General features: G+C 46.4%; 1 protein-coding gene across 14 annotated transcripts in view; it reads right to left on the bottom strand.

The window, feature by feature from the left end:
- LOC144127822 (rifampicin phosphotransferase-like) overlaps positions 1–23,066 on the bottom strand; it is a 685,750-nt gene that overhangs the window by 594,900 nt on the left and 67,784 nt on the right. For 13 of the 14 annotated variants that reach the window (XR_013313574.1, XR_013313577.1, XR_013313576.1 and 10 more), the window contains exons 3-5: positions 16,928–17,178; positions 3,849–3,914; positions 2,765–2,875 (exon numbers count right to left, since the gene is read on the bottom strand). Coding sequence is in view for 6 of the 14 variants with exons in the window: in XM_077660767.1 (XP_077516893.1) it covers positions 2,765–2,875; positions 3,849–3,914; positions 16,928–17,178 (428 nt within the window). In the remaining 8 variants the exon portion in view is untranslated. The remainder of the gene's footprint in view (positions 1–2,764; positions 2,876–3,848; positions 3,915–16,927; positions 17,179–23,066) is intronic. The other variant, XR_013313580.1, reaches the window with a different exon arrangement.

The following is a 23,066-nucleotide window of genomic DNA, read 5'->3' as shown; positions in this document are numbered from 1 at the left end:
GAGAACTGCAGGAAGACGCCGGTGGTCTCCAGTAAACAGTCCGAAGAACTTGGCAGCAACAGAAGAATCCCTACCCAGAAGCCGTCGACGGCGGCCTCGGACGCCAGAGGCTTAAAACAGGCCATCCAAGGTTACCTTTAGGCAGCACGGACCCTCTGTCCACCGGCTGTCACCTCCACGCTTGAGAGGAACGCTGAAGGCTTGCGTCGGTTATCCAACGGAGATCCACGGCAGTACGGACCCAACGTCAGACGACTGCCACCTCCACGCTTGAATGACACTATCTCCGCTGCGCTGTCTTCCTTCACACCTCGGTTTTCTGAGACGCCAGCTCTCCCCTACTCGTGCTCGCCACGCTCTTCGTCGCCGTCGCCTAGCACGCACCATTCGCACGCGCAGCACTCCTCTGTCCGCCGCGCCACTGTGAAAGCACCGCGCTCGAAAATCTCCCGACGATTGCGTGTGCTCATCACATACTGCAAATGCGACGCAGTCTGCGCATTTCGTTAAACCTGAAGAAGGATGTCTTCACTTCCAAGGCTTCAAGAGAAATCATTCATTCGGCACGATGTCTTGTCAGTGGTCAATAGTCACCGTTCAATGCAAGTCCCTCCTCCCAGAACTAGTCACCGAGACGTGTGACTGGGACTGTATACTTCCTGACGATAAAAGCTCAGTAGGAAACCTGGAAAGACTCCTTATTTCAGCAGCTGCACATACTTAACACTTATGCCCCCACCTCACTCAACATCGCACGACGCAATTAGCCGCAAACCTTCCAAGATACATCAAGCAAGTGTGTTGCTGCGCAGTAGCGTATACCTCAGAGTGACACATCCAGGTCGTGTGTGCAACGTTGTGTTCGCCATCGGAAAAGCTAAACTAGCGCCACGCCACAGCACACTATTCCGAGGCTCGAGCTATGTGTAGTACAGTGTTGGCAGTAGAGCTATAAGAGCTCTTTAATCATGAAATTGACAGTGAACTTGGCGCTGCAAACTTCAAAACTGGCAGCAAGGCAGTCCTAGGCTACGTACATAATGAAACTCGAAGGTTTTATGTGTTTGTCAGTAACCGGGTAGAACGCTTCAGAAGCTTTACACGCGTCCAGAACAATGCCACGACTTTTCTTCTGACATGATGCCTGCGGATCTAGGAACAAAGTTCATGCCTGAAGCCGACCTGGGAGAATAAGAACGGTTGTCCCTGAGTTTCTGCATGATCAAGAAAATTGTTCGCGCTTACAGAATGAAAATCTGTACTTAACGGATGCTGACTATGAGATGGAAGTCCGGCCTCAGGCGAATGTTCTCCCAACCAGTGTAGGCGCCAAAGAGCTCGGCACTAAACGGTTTAAGCGCTTTCCAAACTGGATTAGGCTGATTCATGAAGCGACACTGATCATACGTCTAGTAAGCTGGTTGCGAGTTCTGCTCATGATGTAACAGCTCGTCTGGATGACCGCTCGTGTTACGCCCTTCGACTTTGCGCAGAATGTCTAGCCCAAGCGAAGGCAGCCATTATTATCTTGTTCTTCAAAAACAAACCTCCAGAGCAGCTGTTCGCGTTGCACGCCGCTGCTGTTAACGTCGTACCCGAAGGCCGAAAATGACGACTGTCTAGTGGCAGCCTCTGTAGTGCACAGTGCGAAGTGGCCGCGCTAAACGGTCTGTCGACCTTTCCATTTAGGGCGTCGCAACATTGCTCACGTTGCGTCCACTTGATGCCAGCGCAATGGAAGGGGCAACGGGACCAGTTTGCAAACGCCCATAGAGGACGCCCAATGGAAAGGTCCATATAAGCGGTAGATTTATTAGCCACCATTTGAGTAGGTGGTGGGCTGAGTCGGTGCGATTTCACCCATCTATTTCTTGGCCTTTTCCTTAGAAAAAAATAGTGTTCAGCATGGTTTTCCTATTTAAAATTGCTCGCTTGGAGGCATGCAACCATCTTTCTTGCCCCCCCCCCCCCCATCCCTACAACCCCCGCTAACGTATAGATACTTTTTGCGAGGCTTGAGTTAAGCTGGTTGTCAGACCTGCTGCGCAAAAGGTACTCATTTGGCTCCTCATGAGAGAAAAAAGATATTAGTCACTTCAGCATATTATTCTCAGAACCTTGGATCGCTCAAAGGCTTTATTCCTGACAATATATATTCTTCTTTAATACGCTGTTCTACTTGTGTTATTTATGGATAATTATTTTTTCCTCCATCACGTTAATGACTCCAAGTGTTTTCAAACGATATTGTAGAAAGGTTTGGTTTGGTTTGGTTTATGTGGGTTTAACGTCCCAAAGCGACTCAGGCTATGAGAGACACCGTAGTGAAGGGCTCCGGAAATTTCGACCACCTGGAGTTCTTTAACGTGCACTGACATCGCACAGTACACGTGGGCCTCTAGAATTTCGCCTCCATAGAAATTCGACCGCCGCGGCCGGGATTGAACCCGCGTCTTTCGGGCCGGCAGCCGAGCGCCGTAACCACTCAGCCACCGCGGCGGCTTATTGTAGAAAGGAGTGAGCTCTGTCTGCCAAGAGACTTGCACTTTCGAGCTGCCTGCTTCAGGTTTTCCGCCTGAGGCCCGACCATTCTCTTTGAATAGAAATGAAGTCATTCATTCATTCATTCATTCATTCATTCATTCATTCATTCATTCATTCATTCGTTTAATAGTAATGGGTCTATGTTTTCTGTGAGACAGAGAAGAAGTGAGCCGTGGCATGGTAGGCAGTAGAACGCTCCACTAGACAAGGCACACAATACCTGTCGATGTCACAGAGCATATTCGCCGTGGCCCTCTTGGAGAGGCTGTCGGCCAGCAGCGGCGAAGACAGCTCGGCTGGCTGCTCCAGTGTGTGTGACACGGCCGACCAGCTGCGCCGCCACCAGGATGAAAAAGAGAAACGCCAGGCTGAGACCACTCCATGGAGACCACTCTCGGCACAATGTCGACGGGCAACATTTCCCTGTACCATAAGCATCAAATAAAACGCGAGCAGAACTGAAACGCAAGCACAATCAAAATCATTAGCCACTGGAGAGGAAACACAGGCGCGGCCTGACGCCACTTCCAATGAGCGGTCTTGGCGCCTTCGATGCGAAAATGAGCGCGCTCTAGTATTCTGCCTCTCTATAGTGTAAGAACTTCCAGTTTTGTAGTTGGCGTTTTGTTTGACACTGATAGCACGCGCCGTCTTCTCTATCCCGAGAGCAAGGAAGCCGATAGAGTCATTTGATGATGATGATGATGATGACCTCAGGCTGAATGAGACATTTTCTGATCAACCTACTCTTTTCCTCTCTCTCTCTGTCGACTCACGGTGAGCCACAGAGACCGCGTGGTTACCGAATTTACAGAGAAGGTAAGTACAAAGAAGGAGCATATTTTTGGCCAATTTCACAAGTCACAATGTCGTCTCCTCCGACGACGCTGCATTTTCTCTTAACCTACGCCGACCTTGCTTGTACCAAGCGCACTTCAATTTCTCTTCGGAAGGACCGAAAAGAAGCTTAGCGCGCCTCTGTTTTTCAGAAAATTCCTAAACATGTGCGTGTAGTTCATTTTCTTTGCTTGTCAAGTAGCTCTATTCTGTCAACACGGAGACAACGTTTACCATTTTTTTAGCGTATAGAACTAACATTTCGTAAGTGAAATAAACTGAAACTAAGTTTTATTCAGCGGTTATAAAGAGCAAATTGAAATCGGAAAGAATCCCAAAGAAAAAAACAACAACCGAAATAAAAGTTTTAATTAGAATAAAAATCGCCCTGTTTCTGCAATAGCCATGCTTGAGGTCATTTTTCGAATCAGAACTCATGCACAAACATCAAAATGAGCCCTACTCACATAAACCCAAATTTCACATGGACATCGGCTTCTTTCACGCCTGCAGCTCCAGTTTCTTGGTGCTTCCTGCAGGGCACAAGAAAATGTTCAAACGATGTGTTTGACAAACAGCTTTTTCTGAAAGTGTGCTGCACCTAGCCGTGAATTTTTTTATTTCAGGTAAATTTCGCAGTCTACATGTCGCAAGATGATGTTTTTATGCTACAAGGCGAACGAACTAAGTAATATTTCGCGAATGGGCGAGGACAGTAGCATTTCGTTGGCTACTTTTGTCAAGACAGATTTTTCCTCCAGCCATGACGCTATTTTGTTTTATTTCCACAATTTAAAGCGGATCCTGCATATTTAAAACCGAAACTGATTCCGCGATGCTTAGGCTGCTCATATGAGTACTCTTGGCATTTAAATATTGTTTTTTCTATCAAATATGACACTTGGTATAAAATTTTGTACATGCGTGTATGCAGCATTAACCGCTGAGGTTTGGTGGTGAAAAAACAGACAATATTTTGAGACCCCGACATACCATTCCACCGGAAAAAATATTTCTTAACGATGCAGATAAAAACTGCCGCCTGAAAGAATTAAAGGGACTGTGCAAAGAATTCAAAGTCGCTTGTAAATGCTTTCTGTTTAGAAATGATGCTAATGAGCATTCACACCAAGCATAAGTCTTCGGAACTGAGCCGGCAATTTCTTATAAATAAAAAAAAAACGTGTTTTTAAAATTCGCGGGTCGATTGGTGTGCTCGTAGTGACCGATTTTGGAACTAAAATCGTGGAAGAAAGACGTCACAGTACCATGACGTCGCCAGGCCACCACACGCTGTTATTCGCTAGAGCCTCGGCAGCCACGACGTCACGGGCACACTTCCGGTAGCCGTGAAAATCGTCTGCTCGTGCTGCCGCGCGACCCTCTCGGGCAAGCGCGGGCCAGGGCATTGCCTTCGCGCATATGGTTTCAATTTTCCTCTGCCGCCTCCTTCTGTCGGGAGTTCCGGAGCCACTCGCATGGCTCTTCGTGGGCACGCACAGGGCCCGATGTCCATCACGGCCGCAAGAGCGAGCAGTCGCACCTCGAGGTCCGGGTTTATTACTGCTAACTACAACAGACGACAAGCAAAGAAACCCGACGCGCGCCGCAATCCAGGAAGGCGTAGAGAGACCGGAGAGATGCCGCCACGCCACTGACGCTGCTGCTGGGGGTCTAGGAGCGACAACCGGAAGTTGCAAAACGAACGTCATCTGATGACGTATTCAAAGGCGGGGCCCAGTCCCAGACCTGTTTTCTTTATTTTTGTCTGGCGCCCCGCGTGTACGAATTGAGGGGCAGAGAAAGAGCATAATTTTTAATCGTCTATACCTTCGTTGTTATTGATTCTAGCTTAAAAATCCTTGCGTTGGGGTGACGAGTGATGAAATGCCTATCTCTCGTCTGCTTTACGTAATCTCAATTTATTGCATAGTCCCTTTAACGTCCCGAAACGACACACGGGCTACGAGGAACGAAGTTGAGGTCTCCGGATTAATTTAGACCTCCCGGGGTTCCTTAACGTGAGCTCACGTCGCACAGCACATGAGCCTTTATTGAACTAAGGTCGCCGGCATCGAACCCAAGGCCTCCAGATCAGCAGTGAAACGCGACATCCACAAATCCGCCTTGGTGTGTCATCATTCTAGGCGGAGAAAAAGGTGCAGCTGCAGCGGAAATAGACTGCAAATAACCGGCGACAACCTGGGCGCAAAAGAAAAGTTTAGAGAAAAAAATTCTTTGTAACAGGTGACATTGTGTTCAACCTTCATCACGACTCAGGGTTGGGAAAGGGATTCATCATCATCATCATAATCATCATCATCAGCCTTACTACACCCACTGCAGGGCAAAGGCCTCTCCCATGTCTCTCCAATTAACCCTATCCTTTGCCAGCTGCATCCACCCTTTGCCTGCAAACTTCTTAATCTCATCCGCCCATCTAACCTTCTGCCGCCCCCTGCTACGCTTACTTTCTCTTGGAACCCACTCCGTAACCCTTAAAGACCAGCGGTTATCTTGCCTTCGCATTACATGCCCTGCCCAAGCCCATTTCTTTCTCTTGATTTCGACTAGGATGTCATTAACCCGTGTTTGTTCCCTCACCCACTCTGCCCGCTTCCGATCTCTTAACGTTACACCTATCATTTTTCTTTCCATGGCTCGCTGCGTTGTCCTTAACTTAAGCTGAACTCTTTTCGTTAGCCTCCACGTTTCTGCCCCGTAGGTGAGTACCGGTAAGATTATGCTGTTGTACACTTTCCTCTTGAGGGAAATTGGAAAACTGCCACTCATGATCTGCGAGAATTTGCCATATGCGCTCCACCCCATTCTTATCCTTCTAGTTATCTCCCTCTCATGATCCGGATCAGCTGTCACTACCTGCCCTAAGTAGACGTATTCCGGCACAATTTCTAGGCTCTCGCTGCCAATTGTGAACTGTTGTTCCCTTGCTAGGCTGTTGAACATTACCTTGGTTTTCTGCATGTTAATTTTTAGACCCATCGATCTGCTCTGCCTGTCTAACTCGTTGATCATGATTTGCAGTTCACCTCCTGAGTGACTCAGCAAGGGAAAGGGATTACATTCACGTAATTGTGTGGATGGAGGACAGGAGCTTCCCCTTTGAAACGGGATGATGACAGTTGTCACCATACTCGCCTTTTTCTTCCTTTTTGTTTAATTGTGTTGTAAATTGTTCTTAAAATTCGGAATTTTCTTTAAATACGTTTTACTGAACCGCAAACCTTATGCCACCTCTGTGCTTTTGAGCCGCCAATCTTCCTATCGTCTTTTGCTAATTTCCACCCCAGATTCATTATACATGACCATTGTTATCTCTAAATTCTAAGACCTCCAGAAGAGTGAAAGTGCCTGCATCAACATCCGCACGGCTCACATCACATTTCAGTGTCAGGTGTTCTATTGTTTCTACAGCTTTTCCACAAACGGCACGTGTCATCTTCTTCGTTAAATTTATTTTTGTAGCTCTGCGTTTTAAGACATCCTGACCTAGCTTCAAAGAGTAGGGCACTGACTCTTGTGTTATCATAAAACGCTTCCTTCCTGTTCTGCCTTTTCCAGTATCGATATAGTTCTACACTTTGCTTCTTTTCCATTGAATCTATCCAATTTTAACCTTCTGCGTTTTCGAGAATAACGGCCTGAGGGGCGAGTTCGTGCATAATGAAATGAACGGCGGCGCGAACAAGGACTTGTCGTTTAATGCTCTTTCTTTCTCCGTCCTCATGTCTGGCATACTTACTGGCTGGCTTCCTAGTTCTTTTCCGTCATTTTCAGTAAACGCTCTATCTGTATAGGTGTTTAAATACCTTTGCTGCCCACCTGTTATCGTCCAATTTCCTCAGGCGTTCTTCGTATAGCATTTTACTCCCAGCTTCCCGTTCTTCGAACAATGCCGAGCCCATATGCCCGTGTACTGCCTCGTTTGAGGTTTTACCGTGGGCACCTAGCGCTAACCTTTAAACAGCTCTCTGATTTACTTCTACTCTCGACAGAACTTCTGCCCTTAAGCACAGAACCGCATTCCAGAATGTAAGCGCCCCTCCGGAGCCCTCCACTGCGGCACCTCTTTTTTCCTTTCTTCTTTCACTCCCTCCTTCGCCCCTGCCCTTACGGTGCGGTTCCGGTGTCGACCGAGATGTATGAGACAGTCACTGCGCCATTTCCTTTCCTCAAAAACCAAAACTCAATTTTTAAGCCCCGGCATCATTATTCATTACTAAATACCTCGCACTGCTTCATATTTGTTGTACCCCCATAGTGCCCTATGTTTCATTTTCCCTGCATCTCTTCGCTGTTTCGGTCGAACAGACTATTCGTGCTTATTCGTGAATATCTGCCCATCATTTACAAATACTCCGAGATAATTGGATTGTAGGCACTTCATCAGTTGTATCTTTGAAAATCATCACACCTGACTTGGTTGCGCCAAAACTGAAACCTAGAGCGTCTCCTTCGTTTCCACAGCAATTAACCAGAGTTTGCAAATCGTCTTGGCTACGTGCTAACAGTATAATATCGTTCGCATACATTATACCTGGGAGCCTTTGCTGAACGATCTTTCTGCCTAATCTGTTCCACAGGTTATAACTTATATTACATTCTTGTAGCCTGCTTTCCATAGTTATCTTATAAAGCACGAACAGCAGCGATAATAAAGACAACCTTGCCTTAATCCTTCGTGTGCCTTTACAGTTGTACTTTTTATTCCATCCAATGTAATATTAACTTTATTATGTCTGCATATTTCCTACAGAAAATCCATTACCTCATTAGCAATACCTTTATCTTTTAATAAGTTCCATAAGAGTTCCCTGTTCGCGTTGTTGTATACGCCACTTCAATCCAGAAATGCTAAAGAGAATGGTCTGTTTTCCGCCTTAGATATATTTCTGTGCATTGGGTAAGCAACAACAGATTATGATCCAAGCGCGTACCTCCTCTGAACCCATTCTGAAGTTATCTGAGTATCTTATTGCGTTCTACCCATGACTGCATTTTTAATTTCACCACTTGCATCAGCAGTCTGTATATAACTGATGTTATCGTAATCGGTCGGAAGGATTTTATGTTCGTCTTATCGCCTTTCCCTTTATAAATCAAATTGATTTTACTCTGTCTGCAGCTGTGAGGAGATTCTTCACTTGTACCTCCAATGCTTTTAACAACGTTTCCTTGCTTTTTGGGCCATGCTCATTTATCAGCTTCATTGGAATTTCTTCTATCTCTGCGAATATGCTTTTAGGAATATTTGCTTCCACCTTTTTCCAGTTAAGACTAGTGGGTTATAAACTGCTTTCTATTCTACTGTCCTGTCTTTCTCCGTCATTTGGGGAGATTACCCTATCGTCTCTCCTAAATGACTGAGCTATAACAGATCTAATGTGGTTCACAGCGCCGTCAACCTCTACACATTTTATCTCGGCATCGTAAATCTGTTCCTGCCTTCTTTGATTCGTTTTACCCAGCCAGGTTGCATAATTCTCTGACCCCTCTTTAGTTGCATCGCGAACTTCAACCAGCCAGCGATCACAGGACTGATTTATTTTGGCCTGGACGAGGACCTGCACATGCTGTTTCTTTTGTCGATAAGGTTCCCATTTTTGGCCTATTTCCTCTCCAGATAACTGCGCCCTCTTTACTAATCTGTGCTTCCTTCAAGCCACCCGCCGTTATTGAATGGCCTCCTTAATTTCTTTGTTCCACCAACTTCGTGGCTTCCTCTTTCCTCTCCAGAGGCTTACTCCTTTCCCTCTTTTCATTTCTGTACTGATGAGTGGCTCTAATTGATTATAATCGCAATTTTCCGGCGTTTGCGTCAATTTCCGCTCCGCGAGTGGACATTGTTTCGTACCAATCGCCAGTCCCTTGTGCTAGTCTTTTATCCGTTGCACCGGTACTCGGTTCCTGTTTTTGATGAAGGAAGTTTGTCGCGTGGCACGTACCTAGACTGATCGTTCATTTTTCATTTTCTACATTCTTAATTAGCAACTTCACCGGAAGAGAACAAAAGGTAGTGAGCATTTTTAATAAAGCCGCATGGTATTACACGGCAATCATGAAAAACGCCATGCTAAGAACAGAATGTAAAGCAGCCTTTCCAACATGGTTGTTTGAGGCTTTCGAAATGTTGAATATTAATTGTATTTATTGGTGACAGGACAATTATTTATTGGTGACAGGCACCATAAACATGGTTTCCGGCACAGAGGACACGAATTCACTGATAATGGAGCAGAAAGATAATTTTATTGTTAAAACAGAAGAGTCCTACTGCCTCTTATCCACAGCAGCTATTTGAGATATCTAAAAGGTATTCCAACCTGAACACCAGTAGTGGATGGCATGCATTCAGATGGTATTGAGCATAATACAGCTCATGCTTTTTGCCTAAAATACTCAATAAAAATATACGAAAACATGATTCATTACAAAGGTGTGGCTTGGAAATATTTTAATCACTCGTTCCCTGCTGCTTTATTTCAAGCACACCATAATTGGGCACATCGCATAAAACATATTTAAAAATATCCCCTTTCTTGCAACGTTCACATCATCCATTACCAAGATAGGTACAAATTTTGTTTATTCGAGAAAACTCATTGCTACCTATCCATATGAAGTGCACACGATAAGGCAGTGTGGAGAAAATACGGCCACCTTCGTGAGCCCCGGATAGCGACAGTGCAGGAGCGAGCAGATGTATGGCAACTGACGATGGTCACAAGCTACACATGAATAACTATGGAATAAAAATATAAATAAAGCCTCGATTGCTCATAGAAATATACAGAAAAAATCGCATTAACCCTCTTTTGTCACCGCATAAACGCATGGCGGAATTACATGAAATTCTGGGCTGCAATGTTCCACAGGCTCTAAAATGAAATGTTTTCCAATACTTGCAAAACTTTTAGTTCCCTATTATGAAACACAAGCAGCTTTAGGCTGGGTCTTTTGCACGAAATTACATTGGTTAGAAGCGGAACGTAGACCGGGTAATTTTGTACTAAAGTATATGAAGAACTGGAGCGCACAAATTTGTACTAAATAAAATAAGGAAGAAATTTTTTGAAGCTGCTGCGCTGAAACGGTACGCTGTGACCGGCAAAATCAAGGAATGACAAAAACAGACATAGGACGGGCGCAAGCAAAGAACTGGTTTCTTGAGGAAAGACCGATGGGGTTCTGTAGGATGGTCACATGAGAGGGCAAGTCCTCTTGGAGACCGCTGCGCGGAACCTCTGCGCTTCCGTGCCTACCATGAGGCTGGCGCAAGAGAAACACATCGATCCTTGCACGGATCGTGCTACGTGTGCTGTCTATGAGATTCCTTTGGTGTGGACACGTGTGCTACATCGGCCAACCCAGCAGGTGCCTCAGTAAAAGATTAACATCGCTGGCTTTGCAGCTAACAGTGCTGGAAATCAGTTTGATGATCATTACATGCAAAGGGTCCTGATTGCCAAAGCCGGAGACTAGCCTGAGAATACACCTTTGGATTTTACCGAATGAAATAGAGTCTGGGTTTTCAGAAGAGTGTCAAACTGTCTCTGGTTTTGCACCCATGTACTGGCATTGTTTTCGCGTTATTTTTTTGTTTTTCCATTTTGGTTGAAACTGGCGCTCATTTTTTTTCTTTGCTGTGGCGGCTGAAGATTTACCTCAGCTTTCACTCGGAGTTGTTCAATTTTTTTTTGTTTTCGTCACGTTACTTTTTACTTTTGACTCTGCTTTTGCTCCGTTGTACCTGTCACTGCTCTTTCTGCGGCTTTTTGCGCCGCCCATTCTTAACTGTCAGCTTGTTATTCCTGGTCATTTGGTTCTAATCTCTTCTGCCTACACTTTCTTCAGATGTGGTCTTGATGTGCTCGCGGAATAAAATGGTTTAGGTTTATCAAAGGATGATCGCTTGCTTGGTTAATTTTCTGTTATTATTAGTGCCTTGATTGTTTTTTGCTCTTGATTCCTGGTTGTCACGTTGGTCACGGCCGGCAAATAAATCCTGCTCTTTCTCGTTATTAAACTGTTGGTAGTTTCGGCTCTAGCCACAAATGTTTCTGGCAGGAAACAGCGCTTAGAGGAGACAGAGGAGGTTGGAAACACAAAGATAACAACCCTAACTCTCCTCTGTCTCGTGTAAGCGCTGCTTTCCACCTGAAGATCATACACCAGCCAGCCCGAATTTTTGCCTTGCTGAAGTCACAAACCTTGCCTAAATGCTAACGTTGCGCAGTGAAATTTGTTTAATGTGTTCAAAATTAACTTAAAGAAATTCACTGATCGCTGCATAGTCTTACCATACATCTCGCCTTAACTGTTCAAATCCACCATTTTATAGTGACCTGCATTTAGTATGTTTTAGAAATATGCACAATTATCTAATATTTTGGTTTCAATATATTCGAGTAAATATTGCAAGCTGGCCTGGTTGGTTGACATGCTTGGGTGGTGGTGTGTTGTCTTCCTTTGTCTCTGTGCTTTCTACGCTGTTCATCACCCAAAGGTTTCTTTATGTTTCACGCGCACGCAGTCTAATTGGTGATCGCTTCTCTCTGAAGGTCGTTCCAAACACCTGCCGCTGGTTTTTCATCTCCCTATAAGAAGTGTTTTTGTTTTTCTTGCTTTTGTCTTGCATCAAACCAACTTCGTGTGTCGACTGTCTGCTTTCTGTATTTTTCCGAGCTAGGAGGTCACGGCTACGGTATGTTTAACTTGGGACCACCTACTGTATATTAAATTCCAGCAGAAACAACATACAACAAACTGACGTAAAATTTAATTTGCATTTAAGTCTAGCACAGGGATAGCTACTTCTTTGAGTATTTATTTTATTTATTTATTTAGCAAATACTGCCCGCCTGTGTTACAGGCCTTAGGCAGGAGTGGGGTACAAACATATTGATAAAAATGACAAGTACATTGCAAAAGAAGCAGATAGCGAACAGAGCAAAAACCAGTACATACAACATAAAATCGATTACAAAGACATAGAACATATGATGACATCGATCCTGGCAGCAAACGAAGGCATCGGACTTGGCCCAAAACAAGGATACATAAGAGCCCTATACATCCTTCAGAGCTTGTAAAAATAAATTCACCGATTCGCAATTGACAACATCAGCAGGTAAACCATTCCACTTAGTGATAGTATGGGGAAAGAACGAATACTTAAATACATTAGTTTTGCATGAAAACGCGGCAACTTTCTTAGTATGGTAAGAGCGTGTAGGGTGTCGAGATGTGTGCTCAACTAAAATTGCTTCCTCTATTGTTAGTTTATTGTGATAATACAAGTAGAATAACTTTAATTTTTCTCGATGACGACGCATGGCCAGGTGTTCAAGTCCTGCGGTTTGCAGTAGATCTGTTGGGGAAATATTCCAACTGCAACAATGAAAGATAAATATAGCAGCTTTGCGGTGGACATTTTTTATTTTAAGTTTGTTACTTTCGGTCCAGGGATCCCACACTGCCGCAGCATATTCCAACATTGGCCGAACAAATGTTTTGTAAGCTAAAAGCTTTATTTCTTGTGTGGATTGTGCCGGCGTTCTTCTCAAGTAGTGCAGTTGTCTTAGAGCTTTTTTTTCTATATACGATATGTGCTCGTTCCATCGAAGGTCTGAGACTATCTGAATTCCTAAGTATTTAAAAGCGTTGACAACTAAGAGGGGCTCATTGGCTAAGCGGTATGTAAAACGAAAAGGATTCTTTTTACGTTGCACAGTCATCGCTACTGTCTTGTTGGAATTCAAAGTCATTTGCCACGTGGAGCACCATTTTTCTACTATTGTCATTATTTCCTCGAATACATTTTACTCTCGTTGGTAGTTTCAGTTCCAGTCTGATCTGCCTTTTGTGTTCGTACAGGTCATTTCCCTCCCGCTGCATTGATCCCCTCGATACGCTAAGTAAGCTGGCATCTTTAGAAGACCAGGTGCTATGCAGAGGCTGCGGCGGAGGTACCCGCTAGGCAGTGATGGCGTAGAGGTAGAGCATCCGCCTCGTGTGCAAGAGGACCGGGGTTCGGATTCTGGTGCCGCACAATTTTCCACCGGGTTTAAAAAAAAAAACCGCGTGTCGATGGAATTGCATAACCAGGCCTGGAGTGCAGCCTGATGTCGGTGACCAGAACCGATAACACACTCCCTCACCAGAACAGGACTTCGCCACCCTGATGTAGTACTTGGCCACAACCTTCTATGATCAAACCAATTAACCCTCGGCCCTCAGTCCCCAGCGGCTGCGGAGCAACTGACCACGGCGGCGGTCAGACCTGTGACGCAGCGGAGGGTGCTAATAATCTCTGGCTCCGGACAGGCCGCCATTGGAATCTGAACCTGGCAACGTTTAACGCTAGAACTTTATCTAGTGAGGCTAGCCTAGCAGTGCTGTTCGAGGAACTAGCGGGAATTAAATGGGATGTGATAGGGCTTAGCGAAGTTAGGAGGACAGGTGAGACGTATACAGTACTAAAGGACGGACACATACTGTGCTATCGCGGATTAGAGGATGGACGAGAACTAGGTGTGGGATTCCTCATTAATAAGGATATAGCTGGCAACGTAGAGGAGCTCTATAGCATTAATGAGAGGGTAGCAGCTATAGTAATTAGGCTGAATAGGACGTACAAGCTGAAAGTGGTGCAGGCCAACGCGCCCACATCCAGTCATGATGACCAGACCGTTGAAAGTTTCTATGAGGACATCGAATCGGCAATGAATAAGGTACAATCACAGTACACTGTACTGATTGGCGACTTCAATGCGAAGGTGGGCAAGAAGCAGGCTGACGACCACGCGGTAGGTGACTAAGGGATAGGTTCTGATCATGACAGGATCATGAATACCTTGTTCCGCAAACGAGAAAACAGGAAGTGGACCTGGAAGAGCCCCAATGGTGAGACTAAAAATGAAATCGACTTCATACTATGCACTAAACCTGGCATCATTCAGGATGTGGCCGTCCTCGGAAAGGTGCGTTGTAGCGACCACAGAATGGGAAGGTCTCGAATTAGCTTAGCCTTGAAGAGGGAACGGAAGAAGCTAGTGAAGTGGAAGGCCATTAACGAGTTAGTCGTAAGAGGGAAAGCGCAAGAGTTTAGGATAGCGCTACAAAACAGATATTCGGCTTTAGTTGATGAAGATGATCTTGATGTTCATACAATGAACGATAATCTGACATCAATAATTACAGAGTGCGCAGTAGAAGTAGGCGGTAGGAGAGTTCAACAGGATACCGGAAAGCTATCACAGGTGACGAAAGATCTGATTAAGAAGCGCCAAAGCATGAGGACGTCTAACCCTACAGACAAAATAAAACTAACTGAGCTATGAAGGTTAAAAAATAAGCGCAAGGTAGCCGACATAGGGAAGTTTAATATGGAGAGAATCGAGCATGCTCTAAAGAACGAAGGCAGCCTAAAAGCAGTGAAGAGGAAACTAGGCATAGGTAAAAACCAGATGTATGCATTACGAGACAAGAAGGGCAATGTCATTAGCAATATGGATAAGATATTTAACGTAGCCGAAGAGCTCTACACAGACCTGCTAAGAAGCCAATGTAATCAGAGCGCTAATGAGAAAGACAGCAGCGCACAGCAATGCGTCATCCCGCCAGTAACGAAAGATGAAGTAAAGAAAGCCTTATAGGAGCAATGAAAAGGGGAAAAGCAGCTGGGGACGATTAGGTAACAGTAGATCTGTTGAAGGATGGAGGGGACATCGTGCTAGAAAAACCAGCCACCCTGTATATGCAATGCCTTATGACCTCGACTGTACCAGAAGCTTGGAAGTATGCAAACATTATCTTAATTCATAAGAAGGGAGACGCCAAGGACTTGAAAAATTACAGGCCGATCAGCTTACTATCCGTTGCCTACAAAGTATTTACTAAGGTAATCGCTAATAGAGTCACGCCAACCTTGGACTTTAATCAACCAAACGATCAGGCAGGCTTTCGTAAAGGATATTCCACAATAGATCATATTCACACTGTCAATCAGGTGATAGAGAAATGCGCAGAATATAACCAACCCCTATATATAGCCTTCTTTGATTATGAGAAAGCATTTGATTCAGTGGAATCCTCAGCAGTCATACCGGCATTGTGTAATCACGGGGTAGAAGAGCATTATGTCAAAATACTGGAAGATATATTTAGCAACTGCACAGCTACTATAGTTCCTCATAAAGTCAGCAATAAAATTCATATAAGGAAGGGCGTCAGGCAAGGAGGCACGATCTCGCCAATGCTATTCACCGCTTGTTTACAGGAGGTATTCTGAGGCCTGAATTGGGAGCAGTTTGGAATAAGAATAAATGGAGAATACCTAAATAATCTACAATTCGCTGAGGACATTGCCCTGCTGAGTCACTCAGGAGGTGAACTGCAAATCATGATCAATGAGTTAGACAGGCAGAGCAGAAGGATGGGTCAAAAATTAACACGCAGAAAACCAAGGTAATGTTCAACCGTCTAGGAAGGGAACAACTGTTCACAATTGGCAGCGAGAGCCTGGAAGTTGTGAAGGAATACGTCTACTTAGGGCAGGTAGTGACAGCTGATCCGGATCATGAGAGGGAGATAACTAGAAGGATAAGAATGGGGTGGAGCGCATAAGGCAGGTTCTCGCAGATCATGAGTGGCAGTTTACCAATTTCCCTCAAGAGAAAAGTGTACAACAGCTTTACTTTACCGGTACTCGCCTACGGGGCAGAAACGTTAAGGCTAACGAAAAGAGTTCAGCTTAAGTTAAGGACAATGCAGCGAGCCATGGAAAGAAAAATGATAGGTGTAACGTTAAGAGACCGGAAGCGGGCAGAGTGGGTGAGGGAACAAACGCGGGTTAATGACATCCTAGTCGAAATCAAGAGAAAGAAATGGGCTTGGGCAGGACATGTAATGCGAAGGCAAGATAACCGCTGGTCCTTAAGAGTAACGGAGTGGATTCCAAGAGAAAGTAAGCGTAGCAGGGGGCGACAGAGGGTTAGGTGGGCGGATGAGATTAAGAAGTTTGCAGGCAAAGGGCAAGGGGCAGCTGGCAAAGGACAGGGTTAATTGAAGAGACATGGGAGAGGCCTTTGCCCTGCAGTGGGTGTAGTCAGGCGAAGATGATGATGATCGGCTAGTGCAGAATTAACTGTGTGGTCTACGTGGCAAGGGCATGACAAATCATTAGTGAGGTGAATTCCAAGGTGCATAAAGGAGTTCATGCAAGAGAATAACACATCGGTCGTAACTTTTCCAAATATAAGGTCGGCAGGTTGGGTGCATACGACAATCTTAGTGGTATTCAGAGGCAACCATTGTTGTATGCGCACCTGGTTATTTCGGGCGGCAGAAGCACAGGGCGCGTTGGTTACGGGACGGCACAACACACACTCGTTCTCGAAAACGTAGATGAGTATCGAAGAAGGCAGATCGTTAACGTAAAAATGCGGTGTTTGCTGCGGAGCAGACATCAGAGCTGGTAGGACGAGCTGAAAAAAAATTGCACGGGGCGTCCTTACTAGCGCACCTGAGCAGTCCGTTGAAGGCGACGCGCCAACGGCGGTTGGGCGCCAGGCGCTGCAGCCGGAGGCCGGCGGCCGAGAATACGCTTCCCTCGCTGCGGTCCAGCGTGAAGGCGTACGGCAGCGTGTAGCGGGCGCCGTCGGCGGCGTACAGTGCCAGCCACACGTGGGCCACGCGGTTCTTGAGGCGGGACACTCTCAGCGCCAGCCGATCGCCTCTGCAATTCACCCCGCTGAACAAGAGGCTGTCCTCGGCCTGCATGCGAGAGAGTTGCTGACTACTGAGCATCCGCTTGAGTACGTCGACTGCCGGCCTTTCCCATATGCCTCCAACTAATCGTGTCCTGTGCGAGCAGTGCCCACTTACCAACCACAAAGTTGGCACCAACTTGCGTAGATGAAGCTCACAATAACACAGCACACAGGAAAGGAAGACACGAGACAGGCGCTACTAGCAACCTGTCTCGTGTAGCGCCTGTCTCGTGTCTTCCTTTCCTGTGTGCTGTGTTTTTGTGCGCTTCATCTACTCAAGCTATGAACCAACTTGCCCAAGAACGTGTTCTATCGAAATGCCTTCGCACCAACTGACTACACCAATTACTGTTATTATTATTAAGGAATTAAAAGTTCAAGTCCGGTCGCAAAATGATTGTGTTGATTGTGTTGGGTTTTATGGCACATAGGCAACTTAGGCCATCATGCGCCAAACTCCAGGTCGCAAAATGAGGAAGCGTATTATTCGTGTTATAAATACCGACTTCCAGCGAAGTGTTCGCCCGATGCGCGTGAGCGGTCCCTCGACAACGCAACAAGTCATTTCTTTTCATAACAGCACGCGCCATTAAAATCATTGGCAGCACTTTTTTTCTAACTCAAAATTCTTGCTTTGGGGAACCCTTGCTTTTATCCAGCAAGAGTTCCGTAGCGGCGACCACACTATCTCTTTATCTATGCCAGGGGTTACTTCAAGTATGTAAAGCGAAGGTAACGAAAACGTGGGTTTAAAATACAGAGCTTTCAAGAATACCTTGGTTACTGGCCAGCAGATTATAAAACTGTAAAAAGATTTTATGCACTCAATAGTAAATGTATCATCAGTGTGCAATGATATTGAATAGACTCGGCTGATTCTGGCGCTTCCAAAAATAAGCAAAACTTTCCCATAAATTGAAACTGGTGGCTTACCTTAAACAGGAAGCCAAAATCGCTTAATTATTTCCTGGTGTAGCAGTATGGCCATTCACACTGTTTTCTATTTCGGGAGAGTTCGGGAGAAAGCTTACCGACCGCGGCGGCTGCGTTTTTATGGAGGAAAAACGCTAAGGCGCCCATGTGCTGTGCGATGTCAGTGCACGTTAAAGATCCCCAGGTGGTCGGAATTATTCCGGAGCCCTCCACTACGGCACCTATTCTTCCTTTCTTCTTTCACTCCCTCCTTTATCCCTTCCCTTACGGCGCGGTTCAGGTGTCCAAAGATATATGAGACAGATACTACGCCATTTCCTTTCCCCAAAAACCAATTTAAAAAAAAGCTTAATTTGAGCAGCGAATGGAATGAATTGAATGCCGTAAGGCGTAGCAGCTGTTTATGTGTTTCATTGTGCCCAGTTTCCCACGCTATATTGTTGCAGGTGCTGGTTATTGCGTTCGCGCGAAACAACTTCGCCTGTTGTTATCGCGCCCTTTACGCGTTTGCGCACTGCTCCGGCTAACGTTGAACGATAGCGTGTGCTATCTTTGTACGGGCCCATCATCACAATCAGTATGTGACCTCCTCGCCGTACCGAATTCCCAGCGTAAGGAGACTGGCTCCAGTTTAGAGAGTGATTAAAGAATTAAGTTGGGCTAGATGGTGCTTTTAATCCAGACTGCGAAATATTACTAGCGTTAAAATACACAGAAAGGACATAGAGCAGAAACGCAGGAGAGAACTGCGTGAGCACCCCTTCGATAGCCCTCACGAGTATAGAAATTGCATACCTGGCAAAAGCACGCGCTTCCATCTATTGTGAAATTGCATACCTGGCAAAAGCACGCGCTTCAATCTATTGTGAATTTACTTTTTCTTTTGTTACCTATGTGTCGGCGATAACCAGAGATCGTGTTAATCAAATACCACTTGTGTATCGAGCATGCGCAGATGTGCAAAGTGATTTGTTCTCCTACGTGTGCAATAAACGGCAGTTTGAAGTACCAGCCTCTGTCCTTTGTGTGTACGCTAGTAATATGTCGCAGTCTGTGGATCAGTGTAGAGAGATTCCTGCCTCAAGAATTGCCCGACGGTGCAATTCCTGAAACATGCATCGCAACGGTCATGATGAAACCGTCGGCCTCTCCACTCCACGGGTGACAAGCACTCGTATCAAGACAGGTTGATGGCATACCTTTCGGTCAACGGAGTTCCGCACGAAAAGAACGTTTCTGCTTTAAACACTCCGACTGGTGCGAAGCCCTACACACGGCTCAAGTCGTTGCCGGCACCGGACGCCCCGTCCTCGCGAAATTTTGACTTTCCTCTCGAACTCCTGGGCTGGGCAGCGCAGCCGTGCGACATCGCATAGCATGCGAAGTTTTACAGGCGGTCGCAGCGAAGTGGTTAAATTTGTTGCTGAACTTAGAAGCCTGGTGGACAGTAGCGAATTTGGAAGCTTCCTGGATGGAGCGCTGCGAGGCTGTTTCATCTGCTCCCAGAAGGCATTCAGCGTGCATCTTTCAAAGGGGACAAAAAGGTAACATTTCAGAAGGCTGTAGATAGAGCTTAAGCCATGGAAGCCGCATCTAAAAGCTTTGCGCTGACTCAGAGCAGCGGTAATAAGCTGGATGGCTGAGCTAGTTGGTATACATAATTAATAACACACTGCGGCAAAGAGGAAACACCGACAACGAAGGAACACGCGGATAAGGACGATGCTTCTCCGTCTTTGTCTGTGTGTTCCTTCGCTGTCGGTGTTTCTTCTCTGCCGCAATTTATTACTATTTATTAATTCATAGCAGCGTGCCCGTGTCGCTAGATCTGAGCAAAACTAGAGCCGAAAAGCAGTCTACGACGCCGCAAACCTGTTTCCAATGCGGTTCGCCTAATCACTCTAGAGAAGTGTGCCCTCCTGTCGGCGATACGTGCTACAATTCTAACCGCGAAAGGTGCGTTCCACGCGCCTGCCGCTAACAAAAGGAAGATAGGGAGACGAAGCATCCGAGACGAGTGAACTGGATGGCGTCTGCCCGAAACAAGTCGTCTGTCCCGTTTCAAGCAGCCAACGTAGTCCCGTTTAGGGTGCCCATGAACGACGCCCTGCTTGACACCGGCCCAGCCGTCACCTCGTGGCGCGAATTTAAGAAGCTTTTTTCCAACTAATCAATTGCAGCCAGCTTTGTTTAAACTGCGCAGTATACTGGAACGCTGCTCGTGAACCACAATGACCACGTTACGAATCTTCTCCTGTATGTCGTGGACACTACAGGACCAACACGTGTCGGCAGAGAATGACTGCAAGTTATTCGGCAGCATTGGAAGAATAGGGGTGTTTTTAAGAACCTTGGTCCTTCTCGAGACATATCAAAGCTAAATGCCCTGCTAGGCAGCCACAATGAACTTTTAAAGGATGAGCGGGCCGTGCTTGTCTTTCGTGAAAGAACGCGACCGAAGTTTGCAACCACGAGATGCGTTCCACTCTTTCCACACTATGAAGCGAAAGCTGAACTTATAAAAATGGAGATGCTTGGCATCATAACGCTACTAGCTACAAGTGGCTACACAACGTCCTTAGCCTTCGAATGGGTGGAGATAAGAAGACCAGCGTCAACCCCAGACCACTACCCGCTTCCTTAGATAGACGACCTTCTAGCAGCACCTGCGGGAGGAGAGGCATTTTCTAAAATCGACCTCAGTACACTGTAAATTAACACAAATGAGCCCAAATAGGAGAATAAATGGCTACCGTCCGCTTCTTAACTGCTTATCAAAAATAGTGCGACCGGCAGTATGTGCTGAAAATGAGGAAATTCCCCCTTTTTCACTGCTGTCACGAAATCAAGGAGCAAAATAGAGCATTTACTCCATTTTACTATTTTACCAAACACGAGCACGTCGCCTTGAATACTATTTCAGGCCCTTTAAAAACTTCTTAGCGTCTGCCCGCTGCCTAGCGGCAGCTGCCGGTTAGCCGTACTTGCCGTGGACGACGCCGCTCCCTCGTCGCTACTTGCTCGTTCACTTGCCTCTGCTCCTGCTGCTTCACGCACGTTTGTCACGATACAAGACACCGGATCATCGCCGCCTTGTGCAGCAGTGTGCTGCACAGACTCTGCCTCTGAAGCCTCCAGCGTGTTCGCGGAACGCTTGGTGTTGCTTAGGCTTAGCCAGCCTAGCTCAGTCGACCCAACATGGCGGAGTGTGACAGGGCGACCTCCCTGCAGCCTCCGGCTTACCGCATAGTAATTTACGTGCGCTTGCCGTGATACAAGATACTGGACACCATCGACCTTGGCAGCAACACGCTGCAATGAACGTCTCACTCAAGCCGGCAATACGTGCAACAGCAACGACTGGCCATTCATTGTCAAAGCAGCAAACAAATGTTGGCGACTGCCGTTTCGCCGCGCCGACATGGCGCCGTATGTGTACGACGCATCAGTTTTCTCAATAGCGACGGCCCCTCGTTCGTTCGCTGCCTCTTTACGTGAACCTGCCGGCTTACAAAAGAGCGGATTATCATCGTCATATAAAGGGGTAGGCAATATTGAACTTGTAGCGCCCCTCGCGCCGCGCTCGGCTCGAGGGCCATGGCACGCGGCGCCGGACAAGAGGAGGTTGGGCTAGGCCGCAGGAGCGTGAGCAGCACAAATAAACAGTCAGACTCATTTTGGAATTTGGCTGCATACTTTTTTCTGGCTCCCCTAAATATAAGCTTTATCCGTTGCTGCTGTTAGAAAGGCGCGCACTGCGCCTCTGCCTAGGTCTCCCTCAATCAGTTTCCACCGCAGTTCTGTACCTGGAGGCTCGTATTCCCGACTTTAACTCCTGTTTTCCCCTTTTAACTGTCAGGACTGTTTTGCGGGCATTTGAGTCGGCTCCTGGTGTGGCTACACCTATTTTCTTTTCGCACCCAGCCCTCTTTCTCACTCCTCATTGGCCAAGGTTCCGCCTCCCTCAAGTTGTTTTTACTCAGAACCTTTTATCCAACATTGAAGTAGTTCTCAATTTTGTATACAGAGTTGGTTGAGCAACGTCCCCTGTGGATATTGCTTTTGATTATATTTTGCCACCTAATGCGAAGCATCTGCCTGCAAGGACACTAACTGGACTCCTCTTTGATCACCTTGCCCATTTCCCGCACCATACTGCGATTGCAACCGATGCGTCTGGGGCAGGCCAGAAGGCAGCGGTTGGTGTTTTTCAGAGTCTGTCTCGCGAAGCTTTTCTGTTACAGTCCCGGATTACACAACCATATTTCTAGCAGAGTTTATGGCCCTTGGGCTGGCCGCTTTGAAAATTCCCACAACTGTTTCTCAGGTGATATTCCTCTCAGATTCTCTATGTTTTGTTGGCGCTGGAGTCCACACGAAACGCTTTTTTGAGACGCTCACTAAAGTTTTTTTTTATTCCTGGATGGGCGAAACAGGTGCGCTTCGTTTGGATACCAGGTCACTGTGGTGTTTCACAAAACAAAGCAGCAGACTTTTTGGCAAAATCAGCTCTAAATGCACCTGTTGCCTGTAGCGTCCCTAATCTTGTTTTTTTTTCGGAATGACTCGATTCAGGCATTCGGCAGCAGCGGTGACGGACCGTCTTGTTTGTGCGCCCTGATAAGCGCATCTTTTTTGCTGTGCAGCGGGCCATTCCTTCAAGTTGCTCTTCGTGGCCCTAGATCAAGCTGTGCCCTGAAATATCAGACATTGCTGATTAGTGAAACCTGCTGCCTGGTTGCCCGCGAACGGAAACTCTGTGCGTCCACCAAAACAACGCCCACCGGCTCATTCAGGCATTCGGCAGCAGCGGCGACGGACCGTCTTCTTGGTGCGCCCTGACAAGCGCATCTTTTTTGCTGTGCAGATTGGTGCACGGTCTTCTTCTGCTTAGATCCGACCGCGTTCATTTGCCGCTGTCGCTGCTGCTGCCATACATGCTGTCACTCCTTTCATTTG

The sequence above is a fragment of the Amblyomma americanum genome, chromosome 4 (genome assembly GCF_052857255.1).
Source record: "Amblyomma americanum isolate KBUSLIRL-KWMA chromosome 4, ASM5285725v1, whole genome shotgun sequence".
NCBI classification, from domain to species: Eukaryota; Metazoa; Arthropoda; class Arachnida; order Ixodida; family Ixodidae; genus Amblyomma; species Amblyomma americanum.
Note: the sequence above shows the minus strand (reverse complement) of the source record. Positions and strands in the feature narration are given on the sequence as shown.